General features: G+C 44.0%; 1 protein-coding gene across 1 annotated transcript in view; it reads right to left on the bottom strand.

The window, feature by feature from the left end:
* Positions 1-7,503: 7,503 nt before the first annotated feature.
* Positions 7,504-19,848, bottom strand: part of CRYBG2 (crystallin beta-gamma domain containing 2) — a 109,570-nt gene continuing 97,225 nt past the window's right edge. Inside the window, exons 18-20 of the mRNA XM_040424243.1 lie at positions 19,073-19,231; positions 16,933-17,092; positions 7,504-8,423 (exon numbers count right to left, since the gene is read on the bottom strand). Coding sequence (XP_040280177.1) covers positions 8,335-8,423; positions 16,933-17,092; positions 19,073-19,231 — 408 coding nt within the window. The 3' untranslated portion in view covers positions 7,504-8,334. The remainder of the gene's footprint in view (positions 8,424-16,932; positions 17,093-19,072; positions 19,232-19,848) is intronic.

Below are 19,848 nucleotides of genomic sequence, written 5' to 3' on the forward strand. Positions count from 1 at the left end.
CTTCACTATTTTGTTCCCCCTTAGGGCTCATGCACACAACTGTTGGATGTTTTGCAGTCTGCAAATTGCAGATCCCAGTTGTGTGCTTTGCGGAACATCACTGCAAGGCCCCTAATAAGGCAGTGCTATTCTTGTTAGTAAACCGGACAATAATAGGACATGTTCTATATTTTTGCGGAGCGGACATACAGACACAGAGGTTTTTTGTGGCCACAATGAAGTGAATGGCTCCACATACATGATCGTGGTGGAGCTTTACCCTAAAATGTGCCCCAGTTTCTTTTATCTAGATTGGATTTTACCGCACTATAAGTGATCATATAGTCTGAATGGTTGAATGCTCATTCACCTGACAGCTTTATTGAAAGGTGTATGGGCACCTTCAGGCTAAGTTCTCATCCAGTTTCCATCAAAATGACTGACACCATGGTGGAACCCACCTTCCATTATAAATGCAGATATGAACACAAACTAAGCCTACTTTCACACCAGCGTTTTTGCTGGATCCGTCATGGATCAGCAAAAACTATTCCGTCATAATAATACAACCGTCTTCGTCCGTTATGAACAGATCCAGTTGTATTATCTATAAAATAGCCAAGACTTCATGAACACCACTGAAAGTCAATGGGGGACGGATCCATTTTCTATTGTGTCAGGACGGATCTGTCTTGCTCCGCACCACATTGCGAACAGAAAAAAGCTGCTTGCAGCGTTATTCTGTCCGCGATGGGGACGCTCCCAAACGGAATAGAATGCATTCTGGTGCATTCCGTTTAGTTCAGGTCTGTTTTGTCCCCATTGACAATGAATGGGGACAAAACTGAAGCGTTTTCCCCTGCTACTGAGATCCTATGACGGATCTCAATAGCGGAAAGCGCAAGTGTGAAAGTAGTCTTAAGCATATGAGGGTAGAGTTTCTAATCCTGTATATTATTTAGGCAGCTTAAAGGGGTATTCCCATCTCTACATTTTTGGAATATCACTAGTATATGCGACTGTCCCTATCTCCCAAACCGCGCCCCCAAAGTAAAGGGAGAGCAGCCACACATGCGGGGTTACACTCCCTTCACAGCGATGCTAGGGAGACTGGTCGCAGTCACTGCCTGCCATTGGCTGCCCTCCCCCCCCATTCAACGCCGGATGTGTTTATCCGCACACGGGGAGAAGCAGCAGTGGCTTTGCGGGCTTCAGAAGAGATGCGGGTGGCGGGGAGTGAGGCCCTGTGCATAGGGGGGGGGGGGGGGGGGAGCATTTCAGGGGTTGGATAATCCCTTTAATAAATGTGCCCCCAGGTAACCGCCAGGACAACAACCTTAACTGGTCAAACTGGTTAGTTGGCACAGTGGGTACACATCTACTGCTGGTTACACGTGTTGTGTTGTGCTCTCCTTTACTTAGGGGGCCCCATTCTGATAAGTGTGGGACCCACCTTTGGGACCTGCTCCTATCTGACATTTGTAGCATATCCTAGTGATACACCACAAATGTTGAGATGGGAATACACCTTTAAACTTGGACCAGGTAGTCCAACTTTTGTCTAACTTTACACCACCTATTTGATTGGCTTACTCTGCACCAAAATTTGGTGCATGTCACATTTACTCCATGCCCCTTGACTAAGTGTCTAAAACAAATAGTAAGTGGTGTAAGGAATGTACACCAGTTTTTTAATGCCGGTTGAAAGAATTCTGGCACATTTAACTTAGTTAGTCTCCGGCATAGTCTTTGAAACTTGCAATGTTTGGCAGACAAATATTGCATTTGATTTAAATTGTCATTGTTCAGAGATATGCAGGAGCGGTTCCTATTTATCACAGTTTAGTTCTCTAACTCCTACATGTGACAACCTTGTTTATGCATTGAGAGTTTTATCTCCAGATCACAAAATAACACATAAGAACATCATCCTTGAAGTGGTTTTACTGCAGTTGCTTAGTGGTGATCATTGTAGGACAGGTTTGTTAAACTTTCCTGTGTTTATGAACAGGTGTTAAACCATATGTTTAACACCAAACCTTCTTCAGCAGCAACAGATACTTTCACTTCTGAGTTTTCACAGTTGAAAAACAAACTCCTATTATTGTACTGCTTCCTGTCAAGAGAGTTCTGCATCCCATGAAGCTCGTTACACGTTCTGCTGTCACATCTTCAATAATGCCACATTATTTTTTCTGGTGTGCAATACTTCTCTCCCTAATGGCGGTGATACTCGGAGGTGAAAATTCGGTAAGTGTCAATGACAGAGAATTTTCTTGAAACTGCAACCATTCCATATTTTTTTTAAACAATATGCCATACAAAATTTCTCACCATTCAAATATGAAGAGATGAAGCAGTGACACAGTGTTCATGCACGCAAGTAAGCAGTAGGTCTGCAATATATAGACACAGGCCGTGTGCACTCCGTATCACAGATGCAGACCGATTGCTCTGTATTTTGAGGATTGCTGACCCATTCAAGTCAGTGTGGAGGGGAGGCATGGATTGAAGCACTACGAAACGCTTCCGTCAGATTTCGGTCTGTGCCTCCACGCTGAAAAAAATAGAACATGTCCTATTTTATTGCTCTGTGGAATGTATCTTCAAGTCAATAGGTCTGCATCTGCAAGCGGCGTGCACACGGAGTGCCCATTCATTGCAGACTGCTATATGCGGCTTCATCTTCAAAACCTATTTGAGATTATTAATGCTACCTCTACAAGTCGAATACAAATAGAACTGCATTCAAAATAGAAGTCTTTTCTTTATACGTTTCCTGTCTTCACAATCCACCTCCTAAAATTCTGCTCCAAACTGTGCTGTGTGTGTAGTGTCCAAAATTTTTATATATTTCAAGATAGAGGCTTCTGGTGGCAAGCTCTTGCAAATTTTAACAGTACAAAAAAAAACAAGAGGATAAGTGCAAGAAGTTTTTTGTCACTTTTTTTTTTTTTGCCTTTTTGACTACAGTGGCCCAGATTTACCAATCCCATAGATGGTGTAAGCTTAGACAGGCTGTCTAGACCTGCATCAGATTTATCACAAGGGCTCAGGCTGGATGATAAATCTGGTGCAGGGATAGAATCTTTTCCTGATTCTGTACCAACTATTTTTTGGTTTACTTTGAGACAGATTTTAATGCCAGAATTGTTCTGAAATGTTGGTGCAAAATGGCACTAATTCACCACTTCCTTTCTTGCAAAGCTCTGCCACTTTCTGCTTAGTCAGTTTGTGATAGTTTTTTATTTAGACAGAATTCTGGCACAGATACATTAGTAAATCTGGGCTCATGTGTCTAGCCACTGGCGGTTTCTTCATGGCAATTTTTTTTTCCTATACAGAAAATTATGTGAAAATGGCAAGAGCTACAGCATGCAGCATTTTTTTAAAAGAAGCCAGCTGCATGTCAATATAACCTACACGGCGACTTTGACGTCGACATGCAATCTAGGGTCTCAGCAATTTGCGAGTCATGCTGCAAGCACATTCACTTTTATTATGTTGTAATGTTGCACTGCTACACAGCAATCTTTGGTCTTGTGAAGCTTGTTGTGACCTAAGTCGCCATGTTTCCCTAGCCTTAATGTTTTTTTAAGGGGTTCTATATTGGCATTTCTCAAAGGAAAATATTGTAACTTTCACATGCACTTTTTTTTTAACTTTAAGCAGTCAGTGATATTTATGGTGTTTTGTTCCCAATGGCTTCTCTATTAAGACGTCAAAAACTGCGAAAAAAAACCCATATGTACAGACGTAAAAAAAAAAATAATTGCCAGTACCCAGTGAAATTTGCAAAACACAAAAATACATTTTTCAACATTTATGCTCACATGTAAACAGACCAAAAACAAATGTGAGTGGATGAAAACGGGTGCCACCTATCAGACTCAAAAATGTATATCAGCCATACATGTGGAGAATAAAACAGAACAATCTTAATGGCTCAAAATCAGCATACACCTGTGAGTGATAATGCGACTAATATCATGGAGAGAAGGAGGGAAAAGAACTCTTCCTATTATGCCCTGTCACAGCTATTTTGCCCTTGATGACCTCCTACTACAGAGTGTTCTCCCTGAAAAAGGCTTCCCCATCCAGTACCTGTCCCTATTCTTCAGGCCCTGGAGACATCCATTTTTTCGGGGGCAAAAGGATAATTTGTACTCCAGCAGTGGAAATAAAGTAACTAAGGGTACTTTCACACTAGCGTTGCTGGATTCGGCAATCTGTATGCAAACGGATACCATTTGTAGACGGATCCGTCTCACAAATGTATTACAATACCGGATCCGTCTCTCCGGTTGCCATCACATTTTATTTTTTATTTTTATTCTTACATTTTTATATATTTTTTATTTTTAATATAATTTTTTTTATCTTACTCTATTGACTTCACTGCACATGCACTTTATTTGCACAAATTGTACCAATGTGATCAAGTTCATATATTTGTATGGGAAATCCAACAAGTAACTCTATACGCCATTTTATTTATATACTATATACAATTATTTTTAAATATATTCTTCCTTAATAAACTTTTATACATTTTTAATTAATAAATATAAATTTCTGCACAAGACCGGATGAGGAGTGCTTGTCTATATAATATACTTTAGAATCCATTACTGATTGGGTGAATCAGATAGACTTTGAGCACCCAATACATGGTTTAAACCAGGTGAGCCGCCCAAAACAAACCATGTCCTATTATTGTCCGCATTATGGACAAGGATAGTACTGTTCTATTAGGGGCCAGCTGTTCCGTTCTGCAAAATACGGAATGCACACGGACGTCATCCATATTTTTTGCAGACCGCAAAATACATACAGTCGTGTGCATGAGGCCTAAATGCTCATTCCTGATAACTGACCCGTGTAAAAAGTAATGGCGATCACCCATCAGAGAAGCATACGTGTTGCGTCTTTTAGCCAGCACCAAAAATCATTTTATCTGTGCAGCAAATAGGCCAGTATAAACAGCGATCTGCTGCCCCAAACAATTATTTTCTATGGGGACGCAGCGAAGAAGATTGTTGCATGTAAATGTACAGTAACTCTCATCTCCACTGACGAACCTTTAGTGTGCTGACACACGTTCAGTGCATTTTGATATCGTTTTTGAAGCCAAAATCAGGTGTGGATAACAAGAGGAGAAAAAGTATTAAGGACAGATACAACTTCTCTTTTTAATCCACTCCTGGTTTTGGCCTCAACAACTGCATCAAAAAACCTGAATGTGTTTCTGCACCCTTAGGGCTGTTTCACACGAGCGAGTCCATTGCAGGAATCACGCTCCGTGTGTGAGTGTGATCCTCCACTCTGGACTTGCAGGAGCGCACAGCATTATCATGATTTATAATGCAATGTGTCTCTGCATGGCCTTTTTTCCACAGAATCATAGTGACATAAAGCTGTCAGTATGATTCTGTAGAAACAAGGTCATGCAGAGGCACATAGCATTATAAATCATGATAATGCCGTGCGCTCCTGCAAGTCCAGAGCAGAGGATCACATACAAACGGAGCGTGATTCCCGCAATGGACTCGCTCGTGTGAAACAGCCCTTTAGTTTGTTCACGGCAACTGGCTTATTATCTGTCCATGTAAAAGAAACTTCTGTTTATACAGTCTACATATTAGACAGGATTAGTTAATTTGCCCTAGTGTGTGTGTGAAGGAGTTCAAAGGGTAAAATGTTGGCACTGTAAGGTCATTTATTTTGTAGTATTTTTTCTAACATACAAATACTAAGTTCTTTTTGTTCCGACAGTTGAGCTGCATTCAAATATCAGATATGCCACAGTTATTTTTAAAACAACTTTCAAATAAGGGCCCTTGCACACGACAGTATGCCCTCCGAGACATACGATCCGTGAGCGGGCCATATGTCCCGGAACGGCATTTATTGTGCGCACGGGAGCGCACAGCATCATAGATTACAGTGATGCTGTGCAAGTCGGGCTGCCTGCGGGACTATAGGATCATGTGAGTATTGGACAATAGTCCAGCGGGCGGCCCGAAGTACACAGCATCATTGTAATCTATGATGCTGTGCGCTCCCGTGCGCACAATCAATGCCGCTTTGGGACATATGGCCCGCTCACGGACCGTATGTCTCAGAGGGCATACGGTCGTGTGCAAGGGCCCTAAATCTAAGACTAAGTATTCTGACATTGACATGCCAGTGGATCCGCACAGGGATTAGCAATTTACTGGGGTTAATTAATCTGCCTATAACTTCAGTGGATCCACCGCCAGAGCTAAGACCGGCGTCTAAAAAGGTCAACCCCTTTAAGATTTTGTTGTAGGCTAGAATTGACATTGTGTGCAGCATATGTTTTGCCAAGTCACTGGTAAGCCTCCACTGCATGCAAAAACTATAGAAATATGTCAAATCACCAACAAAAATCTTGCAGGTGTTTAGGAAGTATTTGAAAATGTGAGGATTTGCAGTCAACTACATGCAGGTATAGTTTCCAGCAGCATCACGGCTCCACCTCAATTTTCCTTAGGCCCCTTTCACACGGGCAAGTATTCCGTGCGGGTGCAATGCGTGAGTTGAACGCATTGCACCCGCACTGAATACCGACCCATTCATTTCTATGGGGCTGTTCACATGAGCAGTGATTTTCACGCATCACTTGTGCGTTGCGTGAAAATCGCAGCATGCTCTATATTCTGCGTTTTTCACACAACGCAGGCCCCATAGAAGTGAATGGGGTTGCGTGAAAATCGCAAGCATCCGCAAGCAAGTGCGGATGCGGTGCGATTTTCACGCACGGTTGCTAGGAGACGATCGGGATGGAGACCCGATCATTATTATTTTCCCTTATAACATGGTTATAAGGGAAAATAATAGCATTCTGAATACAGAATGCATAGTAAAATAGCGCTGGAGGGGTTAAAAAATAATAAAAAATAATTTAACTCACCTTAATCCACTTGATCGCGAAGCCCGGCATCTCCTTCTGTCTTCATCTTAGCTGTGTGCAGCAACAGGACCTGTGGTGACGTCACTCCGGTCATCACATGATCCATCACATGATCTTTTACCATGGTGATGGATCATGCGATGACCGGAGTGACGTCACCACAGGTCCTGTTGCTGCACACAGCTAAGATGAAGACAGAAGGAGATGCCGGGCTTCGCGATCAAGTGGATTAAGGGGAGTTAAATTATTATTTATTTATTTTTAACCCCTCCAGCGCTATTTTACTATGCATACTGTATTCAGAATGCTATTATTTTCCCTTATAACCATGTTATAAGGGAAAATAATACAATCTACAGAACACCGATCCCAAGCCTGAACTTCTGTGAAGAAGTTCGGGTTTGGGTACCAAACATGTGCGATTTTTCTCACGCGAGTGCAAAACGCATTACAATGTTTTGCGCTCGCACGGAAAAATCACGCATGTTCCTGCAACTCACCTGCACATTTTCCCGCAACGCACGTCTGAAAGAGGCCTTACTCTAACATCTGAAAATAGACCTTGTATTTTTTTTCTTTACCTAGGCAAACACAACTGCAGCTACACATGGTAAAACGAATGGCGCTTCAGAGATGTCAGCCATGTTGCTTATCATCGTAACATTCTCAGCTTTTAACTACCTCCTTCACAACTAACCACCTTCCATGAAGACCAGCCTAGAGGAGCAAGGGCACGGTTGTTGCATGTTCAAAAGAACTGCTAAACATCTACTCAGCTTCTCCGAGCCACTTCCTGTGGTGAACCTGTTCTGCAGAATAAACCTGATTGTACCATAAAGTGATATCTGCTATTATTCACATCTGTATGTGTATGTATAACAAGCAAAGGTAAACTGTTAGCTTAACACAATAAATGTTACTGACCCAGCTGCGTGTTTATTCATTTTAATGAAGTCCCATATATAATATAGTATATACACAATCACCACGAACTTGTGAATTAGAAAAGAATGACAGAGACTGCAAGACTGTATAAAAATATATATAATATAAACATTCTAGTACCTCAAACTTGATACTTGATAATACTATACACAGAACATCTACTGCACCCCGTGATCTTCAGCTGGAGTTTCACATTTTACAGATTTTGATTATCAGTTGGTTATTACATATGTGGGTAGGAAAGTGCATTATCATGCCAGTCGAAGGTTCATAAGGTCTGCCAGTCTGCATCTTATCGTAGGTAATACTGTAGTGAGGAGCATAGGATGATGGGGCTCCTGTAAACCTAACTGGAGTGTTAGTCCATTAATTGTCTTGATAGGAATAATGCAGCTTGCACTGAAATCCAATTTATGAGCCTAATGTCAGAAACCAAGATTATCCCAGGTCTGGAAAACAAAGTACTTATGGTTTTAGAAGACTTCAAGATCCCAACGTTGAGTTAACCTGTCCTCTGCAGTCTCCCATACTACAACATGGTCTGAGTCGTAGCTGTGCCCACCTGTAAGTATAGAGAGAAGTCAGCAATAGTGATACTTCAGCAACATGAAGAAAACTAAGAGCCACCTTTAGGCCCCTTGCAGACGAGCGTGTCCGAATGCGTTAATTGAAAAATGTGCGATTTCGCAAACAAAGTCATTTAGTTTTGTCGGCGATCGCGTTCAGTTTTTATCGCGCGGGTGCAATGCGATTTAATGCGTTTTGCACGTGCGTGATAAAAAACTGAAGGTATACAAACAACATCTCTTAGCACCCATCTGTGAAAAACGCATCGCATCCGCACTTGCTTGTGGATGCGATTTTCACACAGCTCCATTCACTTCTATGGGGCCAGCATTGCGTGAAATTCGCAGAATATAGAACATGCTACGATTTTCACGCAACGCACAAGTGATGTGTGAAAACCAACGCACATGTACACAGCCCCATTGAAAAGGATGGGTCCGGATTCTGTGCGGGCTCAATGTGTCACACATTGAACCCGCTCAAAGTACTCGCTCGTCTGCAAGGGGCCTTAGAAGATCACAGAAGACACAGGTGATACCTAGGATTATCGGGGTAGAATATTGCTGCTAAACTTATTTTAGCTTTTAGCATTTTTAGCAGATGTGTGCTATACCAAACCCTAATCGGGCAATTTATGAACATGCTTTGCCACTGTTCTTTGGCTTTAGAAAGTCTCAAATGCCAAATGTTGAAAAGTGGGTATGGTTTACTGACATAGGAGTGCCCTAAAACTTTAAGACTAATTTATTTGTATTAAAGCCAGAAACTAGTACAAATTTTTGTACAAATAACACTGAACTGTAGTCATAGGGCCAGATTTATCATTAGCTCAGGTCAGAATAAGGCCTCTTTCACACGACCGTTGTGTGCACCCGTGGCCGTTGTGCCGTTTTCCGTTTTTTTTCGCGGACCCCATGACTTTCAATGGGTCCGTGGAAAAAACGGAAAATGCACCGTTTTGCAGCCGCATCCGAGATCCGTGTTTCCTGGCCGTGAAAAAAATATGACCTGTCCTATTTTTTTCACGGCCAACGGTTCACGGACCCATTCAAGTCAATGGGTCCGTGAAAGAACACGGATGCACACAAGATTGGCATCCGTGTCCGTGATCCGTGGCCGTAGGTTAGTTTTTATACAGACGGATCCGAAGATCCGTCTGCATAAAAGCTTTTTCATAGCTGAGTTTTCACTTCGTGAAAACTCTGAACCGACAGTATATTCTAACACAGAAGCGTTCCCATGGTGATGGGGACGCTTCTAGTTAGAATACACTACAAACTGTGTACAAGACTGCCCCCTGCTGCCTGGCAGCACCCTATCTCTTACAGGGGGCCGTGATCAGCACAATTAACCCCTTCAGGTGCGGCACCTGAATGGGTTAATTGTACTCTCATATCCCCTGTAAGAGATCAGGGCTGCCAGGCAGCAGGGGGCAGACCCTCCCCCCCTCCCCAGTTTGAATATCATTGGTGGCCAGTGCGGCCCCCCCCCCCTCTATTGTAATTATTCGTTGGTGGCACAGTGTGCGCCCCCCCCCCTTCCCTCTATTGTAATAATTCGTTGGTGGCACAGTGTGCGCCCCCCATCGGCCCCCCCTCCCTCTATAGCATTAACAACATTGGTGGCCAGTGTGCGGCCTCCCATCTCCCCCCCCCCCATCATTGGTGGCAGCGGAGTTCCGATCGGAGTCCCAGTTTAATCGCTGGGGCTCCGATCGGTAACCATGGCAACCAGGACTGTTGCCATGGTTACTTAGCAATAGTACAATAGTAGAAGATTCATACTTACCTGCTGCTGGCTGCTGCTGCGATGTTAGTGTCCGGCCGGGAGCTCCACCTACTGGTAAGTGACAGGGTCTGTGCGGCGCATTGCTAAATGAACTGTCACTTACCAGTAGGAGGAGCTCCCGGCCGGACACGCACATCGCAGCTCCCAGGTAAGTATTAATCTTTTACTATTGTACTATTGCTAGAACTCCGCTGCCACCAATGATGGGGGGGGGGGGGGGGGGGGGGAGATGGGAGGCCGCACACTGGCCACCAATGTTGTTAATGCTATAGAGGGAGGGGGGGCCGATGGGGGGCGCACACTGTGCCACCAACGATTTATTACAATAGAGGGAGGAAGGGGGGGGGGGGGGCGGGGTGGCGCACACTGTGCCACCAACGAATTATTACAATAGAGGGAGGAAGGGAGGGGGCCGCACTGGCCGCCAATGATATTCAAACTGGGGAGGGGGGGTCTGCCCCCTGCTGCCTGGCAGCCCTGATCTCTTACAGGGGTATATGATAGTACAATTAACCCCTTCAGGTGCGGCACCTGAGGGGTTAATTGTGCTGATCACGGCCCCCTGTAAGAGATCGGATACTGCTAGGCAGCAGGGGGCAGTCATGTAAACAGTTTGTAGTATATTCTAACTAGAAGCGTCCCCATCACCATGGGAACGCCTCTGTGTTAGAATATACTGTCGGAAATGAGGTTTCACGATCTAACTCATATCCGACAGTATATTCTAACATAGAGGCGTTCCCATGGTGATGGGGACGCTTCAAGTTAAAATATACCATCGGATTGGAGAAAACTCTGATCCGATGGTATAAAAGGGACTCCAGACTTTACATTGAAAGTCAATGGGGACGGATCCGTTTGAAATGGCACCATATTGTGTCAACATCAAACGGATCCGTCCCCATTGACTTGCATTGTAATTCAGGACGGATCCGTTTGGCTCCGCACGGCCAGGCGGACACCAAAACGACTTTTTTTTCATGTCCGTGGATCCTCCAAAAATCAAGGAAGACCCACGGACGAAAAAACGGTCACGGATCACGGAAAAACGGGACCCCGTTTTGCGGACCGTGAAAATATACTGTCGTGTGCAATAAGCCTAATGGAGTGAAAAACTCCCAAACGCTAAAACTGCGCACAAATTTGCGACTTTTTTCTGCTCTGCACTATGCTCGCCAGTTTTCTGAAAGTGGGCGTGTTTTCTTATGTAAATTAATCTGTAGACAGATTTACTATTGGGACTATTTAAAAAGTCGCAAAAAAGTCGCAATTTCACTCCAGTGAGGACCATGCTTATCTTATGAGACTTTTTAATATAACATGCGACTTTTTCATAAAAACGTGCGACTTTTTCATTAAAACGTGCGACTTTTGTAAAGCTGCTTACTGACGGATAAACTGCTACCGTCAAACCACATTTATTACAGTCTTAAAGGGCCGATCATAAATCTGACTTGGCTAAAACTGACTTTAGCTATATGTGAAAGTGGAGTGAGCTGTCAGAGTCATGATAAATCTGGCCCATAGTGTTCTTATTCTGACTTAGGCCTCATGCACACGACCGTATTTTTTTGCGGTCCGCAAAACGGGGTTCCGTTTTCCCGTGATCCGTGACCGTTTTTTCGTCCGTGGGTCTTCCTTGATTTTTGGAGGATCCACGGACATGAAAAAAAAGTCGTTTTGGTGTCCGCCTGGCCGTGCGGAGCCAAACGGATCCGTCCTGAATTACAATGCAAGTCAATGGGGACGGATCCGTTTTTGACGTTGACACAATATGGTGCCATTTCAAACGGATCCGTCCCCATTGACTTTCAATGTAAAGTCTGGATTCCCTTTTATACCATCAGATCGGAGTTTTCTCCAATCCGATGGTATATTTTAACTTGAAGCGTCCCCATCACCATGGGAACGCCTCTATGTTAGAATATACTGTCGGATATGAGTTAGATTGTGAAACCTCATTTCCGACAGTATATTCTAACACAGAGGCGTTCCCATGGTGATGGGGACGCTTCTAGTTAGAATATACTACAAACTGTGTACATGACTGCCCCCTGCTGCCTAGTAGCATCCGATCTCTTACAGGGGGCCGTGATCAGCACAATTAACCCCTTAGGTGCCGCACCTGAAGGGGTTAATTGTACTATCATATCCCCCTGTAAGAGATCAGGGCTGCCAGGCAGCAGGGGGCAGACCCCCCCCCCTCCCCAGTTTGAATATCATTGGTGGCCAGTGCGTCCCCCCCCCCCCTTCCTCCCTCTATTGTAATAATTCGTTGGTGGCACAGTGTGCGGCCCCCCCCCTTCCTCCCTCTATTGTAATAAATCGTTGGTGGCACAGTGTGCGCCCCCCATTGGCCCCCCCTCCCTCTATAGCATTAACAACATTGGTGGCCAGTGTGCGGCCTCCCATCTCCCCCCCCCCCCCCCCGATCATTGGTGGCAGCGGGTTACTAGCAATAGTACAATAGTAAAAGATTCATACTTACCTGCTGCTGGCTGCTGCTGCGAGGTTCGTGTCCGGCCGGGAGCTCCTCCTACTAGTAAGTGACAGTTCATTTAGCAATGCGCCGCACAGACCTGTCACTTACCAGTAGGTGGAGCTCCCGGCCGGACACGAACATCGCAGCAGCAGCCAGCAGCAGGTAAGTATTAATCTTCTACTATTGTACTATTGCTAAGTAACCATGGCAACCAGGACTGTAGTAGCGTCCCGGTTGCCATGGTTACCGATCGGAGCCCCAGCGATTAAACTGGGACTCCGATCGGAACACCGCTGCCACCAATGATGGGGGGGGGGGGGGGGAGATGGGAGGCCGCACACTGGCCACCAATGTTGTTAATGCTATAGAGGGAGGGGGGGCCGATGGGGGGCGCACACTGTGCCACCAACGATTTATTACACTAGAGGGAGGGAGGGGGGGGGGCGCACACTGTGCCACCAACAAATTATTACAATAGAGGGAGGGGGGGGGGCCGCACTGGCCACCAATGATATTCAAACTGGGGAGGGGGGGGAGGGTCTGCCCCCTGCTGCCTGGCAGCCCTGATCTCTTACAGGGGGCCGTGATCAGCACAATTAACCCCTTCAGGTGCCGCACCTGAAGGGGTTAATTGTGCTGATCACGGCCCCCTGTAAGAGATCGGGTGCTGCCAGGCAGCAGGGGGCAGTCTTGTACACAGTTTGTAGTGTATTCTAACTAGAAGCGTCCCCATCACCATGGGAACGCTTCTGTGTTAGAATATACTGTCGGTTCTGAGTTTTCACGAAGTGAAAACTCAGCTTTGAAAAAGCTTTTATGCAGACGGATCTTCGGATCCGTCTGTATAAAAACTAACCTACGGCCACGGATCACGGACACGGATGCCAATCTTGTGTGCATCCGTGTTCTTTCACGGACCCATTGACTTGAATGGGTCCGTGAACCGTTGGCCGTGAAAAAAATAGGACAGGTCATATTTTTTTCACGGCCAGGAAACACGGCTCACGGATGCGGCTGCCAAACGGTGCATTTTCCGTTTTTTCCACGGACCCATTGAAAGTCAATGGGTCCGCGAAAAAAAACGGAAAATGGCACAACGGCCACGGATGCACACAACGGTCGTGTGCATGAGGCCTTACGGACAGTCCACAATGTTCCAAATTTATTAAGAGGTATGTGCCTTTTAACAAATTTGGTGCAATGCATTCCAGTGATCTTAATAAATGTGGCCCTACATTTTGTATTAGAAAATCATCTTACATCTTAACATTATAAAAAAATGATGTCTATATAGATAGATATACATTGAAGAAATCCACGGCACTCCTTGGTAGAAAGTGAAAAAATGTGTATTTATTCACACATGTCAAAACAGCGATGTTTCAGTCTAGGGATCGACCGATTATCGGTTTTACCGATATTATCGGCCGATATTCAGGATTTTGAACGTCATCGGCATCTATTTTGCCGATATACCGATAACGTATTGGGAACACAGAACGCGCTGCTCTCAGCGCTCTGCGTGTTCCCTCAGCAGCACAGGGGAGAGGGAAGCAGTGTCTCCCTCCCCCTGTGATGCTGCTGCCGCCAATGAGAGGAGAGAAGACAAGAGGAGGGGAGGGGCTGTGGCCGCTGCGCCACCAATGAAGATACCTCTCTCATTCATTCATATGCAGGAGGCGGGAGCTGGCTGCAGAATCACATAGCCGGCTCCCGACCTCTATGAGCGGTAGCTGCGATCTGTGGTAGTTAACCCCTTAGGTGCTGTGGATCGCAGCTACCGCTCATAGAGGTCGGGAGCCGGCTATTCAGGGTGAATAGGACAAGGGTTCTAGTCCCTAAGGGGCTAAAAGTTAGTAAAAAAAACAAACAAACAAAAATAAAATATTAAGTATAAATGAAAAAGAAAGATTTACAAAAAAAAAAAATACACGTTAACAATGAACATTAATTTTTAGCAGATTTGTGTAGGAAATTGATTTTTTTTCAAAAATGAAAATTCACAGAATATCGGTATAAATTATCGGCTATCGGCCTGAAAATTCACAAATTATCGGCTCTAAAAAATCAATATCGGTTGATCCCTATTTCAGTCCTCTCACAGGACCTTTCTCAAACCAAGTGAATTACAAAGTGCAAAGATTTATACATCACACAATTAATTAATCACCAATCAATACATCTTTAAAAGTGAACGCCCATATTTCACTCAAAGTGCTATTTTATCCAGAATGCAGTGTTGCTAGTCATGATCCAGCATCAATGCCATGTCCACTGCAGTCTTAGTGTCCATGATTTCATATTCTATATTCATGTGCAGATATGACACAAAGTGCAATGTGCTTATAACATATATATTAAAACCAGCGCTTGGCTACAACATACATACGTAGAACATCATGGGCATACCAGAAGCCGAACACATTGCGTAGTGCTGCACAGCGGACACATGCGAGGCGCGCAGAGACCTTGGCGTCTTCCTCTCCTCTTTGTGCGAGCGCCGGTGTCGCATGCGTCCGTTCACAGCCAGCGCCATCTTAAATAAGGGCAAGTTAATGGGCAAATGTATAAACATAATATAATGGGCACAACAATCTTGCATTATTTAATATGCAACTACCGAGACTTTGTCTGGACCTCATCATCCCACTATATATGTGCAGCTGCAATAGCGCCACACAAACAAGTGGAATCGATGTATACATACTACAATCAATGTCCACCAAATTAACCCCTCACAGGCTTTTTCATTGTAATGATTACTCTGCCTCACCAGCCCTGACTATAATTTGATCTGTTCAGCTGTTGTATGTTCCATTGATGCTGGGTCATGACTAGTAACACTGCATTCTGGATAAAATAGCACTTTGAGTGAAATTTGGGCGTGCACTTTTAAACATTAATTGATTGGTGATTAATTAATTGTGTGATGTATAAATCTTTGCACTCCTGTGAGAGGACCGAAACGTCGCTGTTTTGACATGTGTGAATAAATATAAATTTTTTCACTTTCTACTAAGGAGTGCCGTGGATTTCTTCACTGTATATCTACACCAGTAATCAAGGGTTGAACATTGGCACCCGGACTGCATCATTAAGGAGTGCTGCCCCATCTCCACAATTACGGTATATATTACAAGAAGTCACAACATTCTAAAAAGTATTAAAAATTCAGCTATTTTATTAACCTGTGCATGTAACCAATGCTGTACTTTTCTCAAGCTCCAGTATGTGAGCTGAGGGTACATGCATGGGTTATTTATAAAAATTAGCATAGAAACATTGCAAAGTTATTCTAATTAATACTAATGATCCACGTCAGTGTATACACATCACATCTTTTGGGTCAGAATTTTATAGAGAAAGAAGTTGCACTGCATAACCGCTGCTCAACTGTTCCTGAAGAAGGGATCTGTTGCAGGTTGTGTACAGGGATGTGTAGATCCTATACCAGCCACTGACTGATCTGTAGTGTTCCCTCTCTTTAAAAAGGAGGTTCTTACATCCACACAAAATGTAAAAGTCTGCTGCAGATTTGCAGCACAAACCATGGCAAAAAATGCATGAATCACAGCAATGGTTGTGGATTTCACCACCTCCATTGCAAAAGGTGGAAATCTGCAGTGAATATCCACAGCATAAACTGACATGCTGTAGATTTCAGATCACAGTGCATGAATGAGGCTTCCTAAAATGTCATCCACTTTGCTGGTACTGTACAACACTGCGGATCTGCCAAACGTAAATTCGCAGTGTATCCACCACATGTGAACTTACATAGTTCCGTACCCTTATTTCTACAGAACCTAATAATACCTCATATGCTGCAGACCTTCTTTGTGGAAATTACCGGGGGGATATATACCATGTTATGGCTGCATCTAATTTATGACAAGGCTCATTCATAATATATTGTAGAAGGGGTACATTATTCCTTTTAAATTAGGTGCAGCTCTGCCCTCAGCATGCCTCCTTCTCATAAAAGTTGCGAGGACAGCAGAGAAGAGCCACTTGCGCAAAATGTTTTGCCCAAGTGGCGTTAAAAAAGTTGCAAACACATGCATATACTAGAAAACTGTCATGGGGGAATGATAAATTCACATCAGTGAATGGGGGAAGGGCTGGTTCTGCAAAGGAATAATATACCCATACTATAAATTATCAGGAATATTAGGAATTATCTAAGAGTTTCATGACCTGTATAAATGCAGGTCTTACTGGTTACATTACTTACCCTTTATATCCAGACACAAGCCCTCAAACAAGCAACTCATTATAAGACCAGTATCCTCGATTGTCCAGGTTTGAATTGGCTTGCGCCCCTCAGACCACATGACGACTTTTGTTCCTGGGCTAGTCATGCCAACTACCTGAAGGCTCATTTGAGGAGTCATCTATAAAGTGACAGAAGACTTGTGGTTAATATTAGAGATGTACACAATAAAATTGGTTTATTAAAGAAGGAACCATTCAGTAGCATACATTTTTTATGGTGAGGTTTACAGATACATGAATGTGCTGGCTCTTATACTACCCTTATAACACTGCTTGTCACAGTCTGTTCTTTTGTAACACAGACATTATTTCAAATCTGCTATGCAGGTTTTGTGTCTTAAGTCTCAAGCGATGTTGCGTGTGACGTTTGGTGCATTTTTTGCAACTTTTGATGAAATTTTGCCACATTTGGTGAGCAAATGGAAACACTTTCAAAATTGGAGTGAAAAAATTGGTTGGGATTACAGATTAGAACACTTTTATTAGTCTCATAAATGCGAAAACACATCACACAATTTATTAAAACCAAACACCATCTTCATAAATTTGGTGCAGGTGCACAAAGCAACGCCAGTCTAAAACATAGCCTCAACCACACCCACGAGTTTACAACAAACCCCCATAAAAGTTGCAGTTCCCCCTAAAGGGAGTCAAGCAGTTTAAAGAAGGTGCATACAATGAAAACAGGTAGTCTAGCTTGTTTGTCATCTAGTGGTTGCTCAACAGTCTCCAGAGACAGGAAGCTAAATGAGGTCAGGCTCTTTCAGGCGGATCGTGTTAAACAGGATGTCTCACAAAAAATATTCTAAAGTTTTCATACCAGCACCTGGATCTGAATACTTTTTAACTGCATGTAATTAAGAATTTTGTATAGCCACTCTTATTCAAGAAAATGTATCTGTACAGCTCCACTTGTTTTTTTATTTTTATTTCTTTATCCAGCTGTCTGGGATGACCGCACATGCTCAGTTTTATCCTTCAACTGCCTCCTCAGCTGTGATACAGACCCAGATTCGGCAGAAAGGACACCCCCCGAGATGCAGCAGAAAGGACATTCTCCCTAAGCTGCTAGCTTGATATAAATCCAGCAGAGCAATAAATGGGGAAGATCCACGTGAGGTGCAGGGCTGGCTCAAGCTTTGCTAGAAAAAGGTTATCATGTACTTTATTTTTCACATCAATCATGGGATAACCCCTTTAAGCTTCTCCTATCTGCTCTATACTGATCATACAGCTGCTCATTGCAGAACAGGGGAGAGAGATAACAGGTTTACAGTTGTGTCATGATTGGGTAGAGAAGGTTATAAACACTCTGCCCAATTGTGGTTTGAACTGTAACAGGATGAGAAAAAACGAAATCCTCTGCATACATGAAGAAAAGGGAAACAGAACAAATGCAAACCCCCCTGTGGCCTCATGCACATTATTGTGCATAGATTTTGGCCCATACAGTGCACGAAATAGACCTGTATTACCGCAGATTTAGGTTGTGTTCACACTTCTGTTATGTGATCAGTTATTTCCATCAGTTATTGTGAGCCAAAACCAGGTGTGGGTCAAAAACACAGAACATGTGCAGATCAAATAATTACACCTGATCTCTGTGAAGGCTTCACTACTGGTTTTGGCTCACAATAACTGATCGAAATAACTGACCAAATAACTGAAGTGTATACGCAGCCTTACTTCTGGAAGTGGTGCTGATCATACTTTCCCTTGGCTCTTCTAGCAGACAGCGCAGCCTAAGGGCTCATGCACACGACCGTGTGCCCCCCGTGGCCGTATTGCAGCCCGCATACAGCGGGTCCGCAATACGCGGGCACCGGCCGTATGCATTCCGCATCACGGACCCATTCACTTGAATAGGTCCGCAATCATGGAGATGCAGAATGGAGGCACGGATCGGAACCCCACGGAAGCACTACTGAGTGCTTCCGTGGTGTTTCTGGCCACGCCTCCGCGGACCGCAGCACGGGCACGGAGCCCTTACGTTCGTGAGCATGAGCCCTAATGGATATTTCATGTGGACTCCTCATGAAATGTAGTAATAAATAAGGTAAAAAAAAAAGATCACTGATATAAGAATGTTTTCTGATGACCTGATTCTTGATGCGCCCTTCCTCATAGTACCAAAGATCACAGCTTCCCTCTCTTGGCTCACTGACTTGGACACGTGCGGCTTTTATGTTCTCAGCTGGCTCTGAAACGCATAAGAATAGGCCTAGGGCATGGTTTCGTAGTCGGAAATATACCCTCGTCTAAAATTGAGAGAAAAATGGTTAGAATTAGGTACACATTGAATGCTTGCAGTAGAACCTTAGAACTGATACAAGGTATTGTCTATCGAAATCAGAAGATAAATACATTATAAAACAGTACTATTTCTTATGTGCTCCTGCAATGTAGGCAATAGTGTTGGGCGAGCATGCTCGGCCAAACACCTTTTTCCCTCGAGCATCGCGATGCTCGGCACATCGCGGTGTTCAGCCGAACACCGCGTGTGCTCGAGCGCGATGCTCGAGTCTCCTCTCCACACGTTTGTTGGCTGCTACGCAGCCAATAAACGTGCGGGGGAGTAGTGTCACTCACTGTAATGCTGTAGCCATGTTGGTTACTGGCATTACAGTGATTGGCTGGCCGGAACGCGTCATCGGGTGCTATATAGCACCCGGTGACACGTGGTTCGGCTCAGACTTAGTCAGGGCGAGCTGCAGCAGAAGGGGCAGATAGTGTAGGGAGAGGAATTGTGTTTTTTTAGGGAGTTTTGAGTGTTGAAAAGTGTTAGAGACCCAACAGTCCTTTTAAGGACTATTGTTTTATCTGGCTGCGAAATATATTAGCGCAACGTGCGCTAAATTGCATGCAATTGTTTGGA

The sequence above is a fragment of the Bufo bufo genome, chromosome 3 (genome assembly GCF_905171765.1).
Source record: "Bufo bufo chromosome 3, aBufBuf1.1, whole genome shotgun sequence".
Classification (NCBI taxonomy): domain Eukaryota; kingdom Metazoa; phylum Chordata; class Amphibia; order Anura; family Bufonidae; genus Bufo; species Bufo bufo.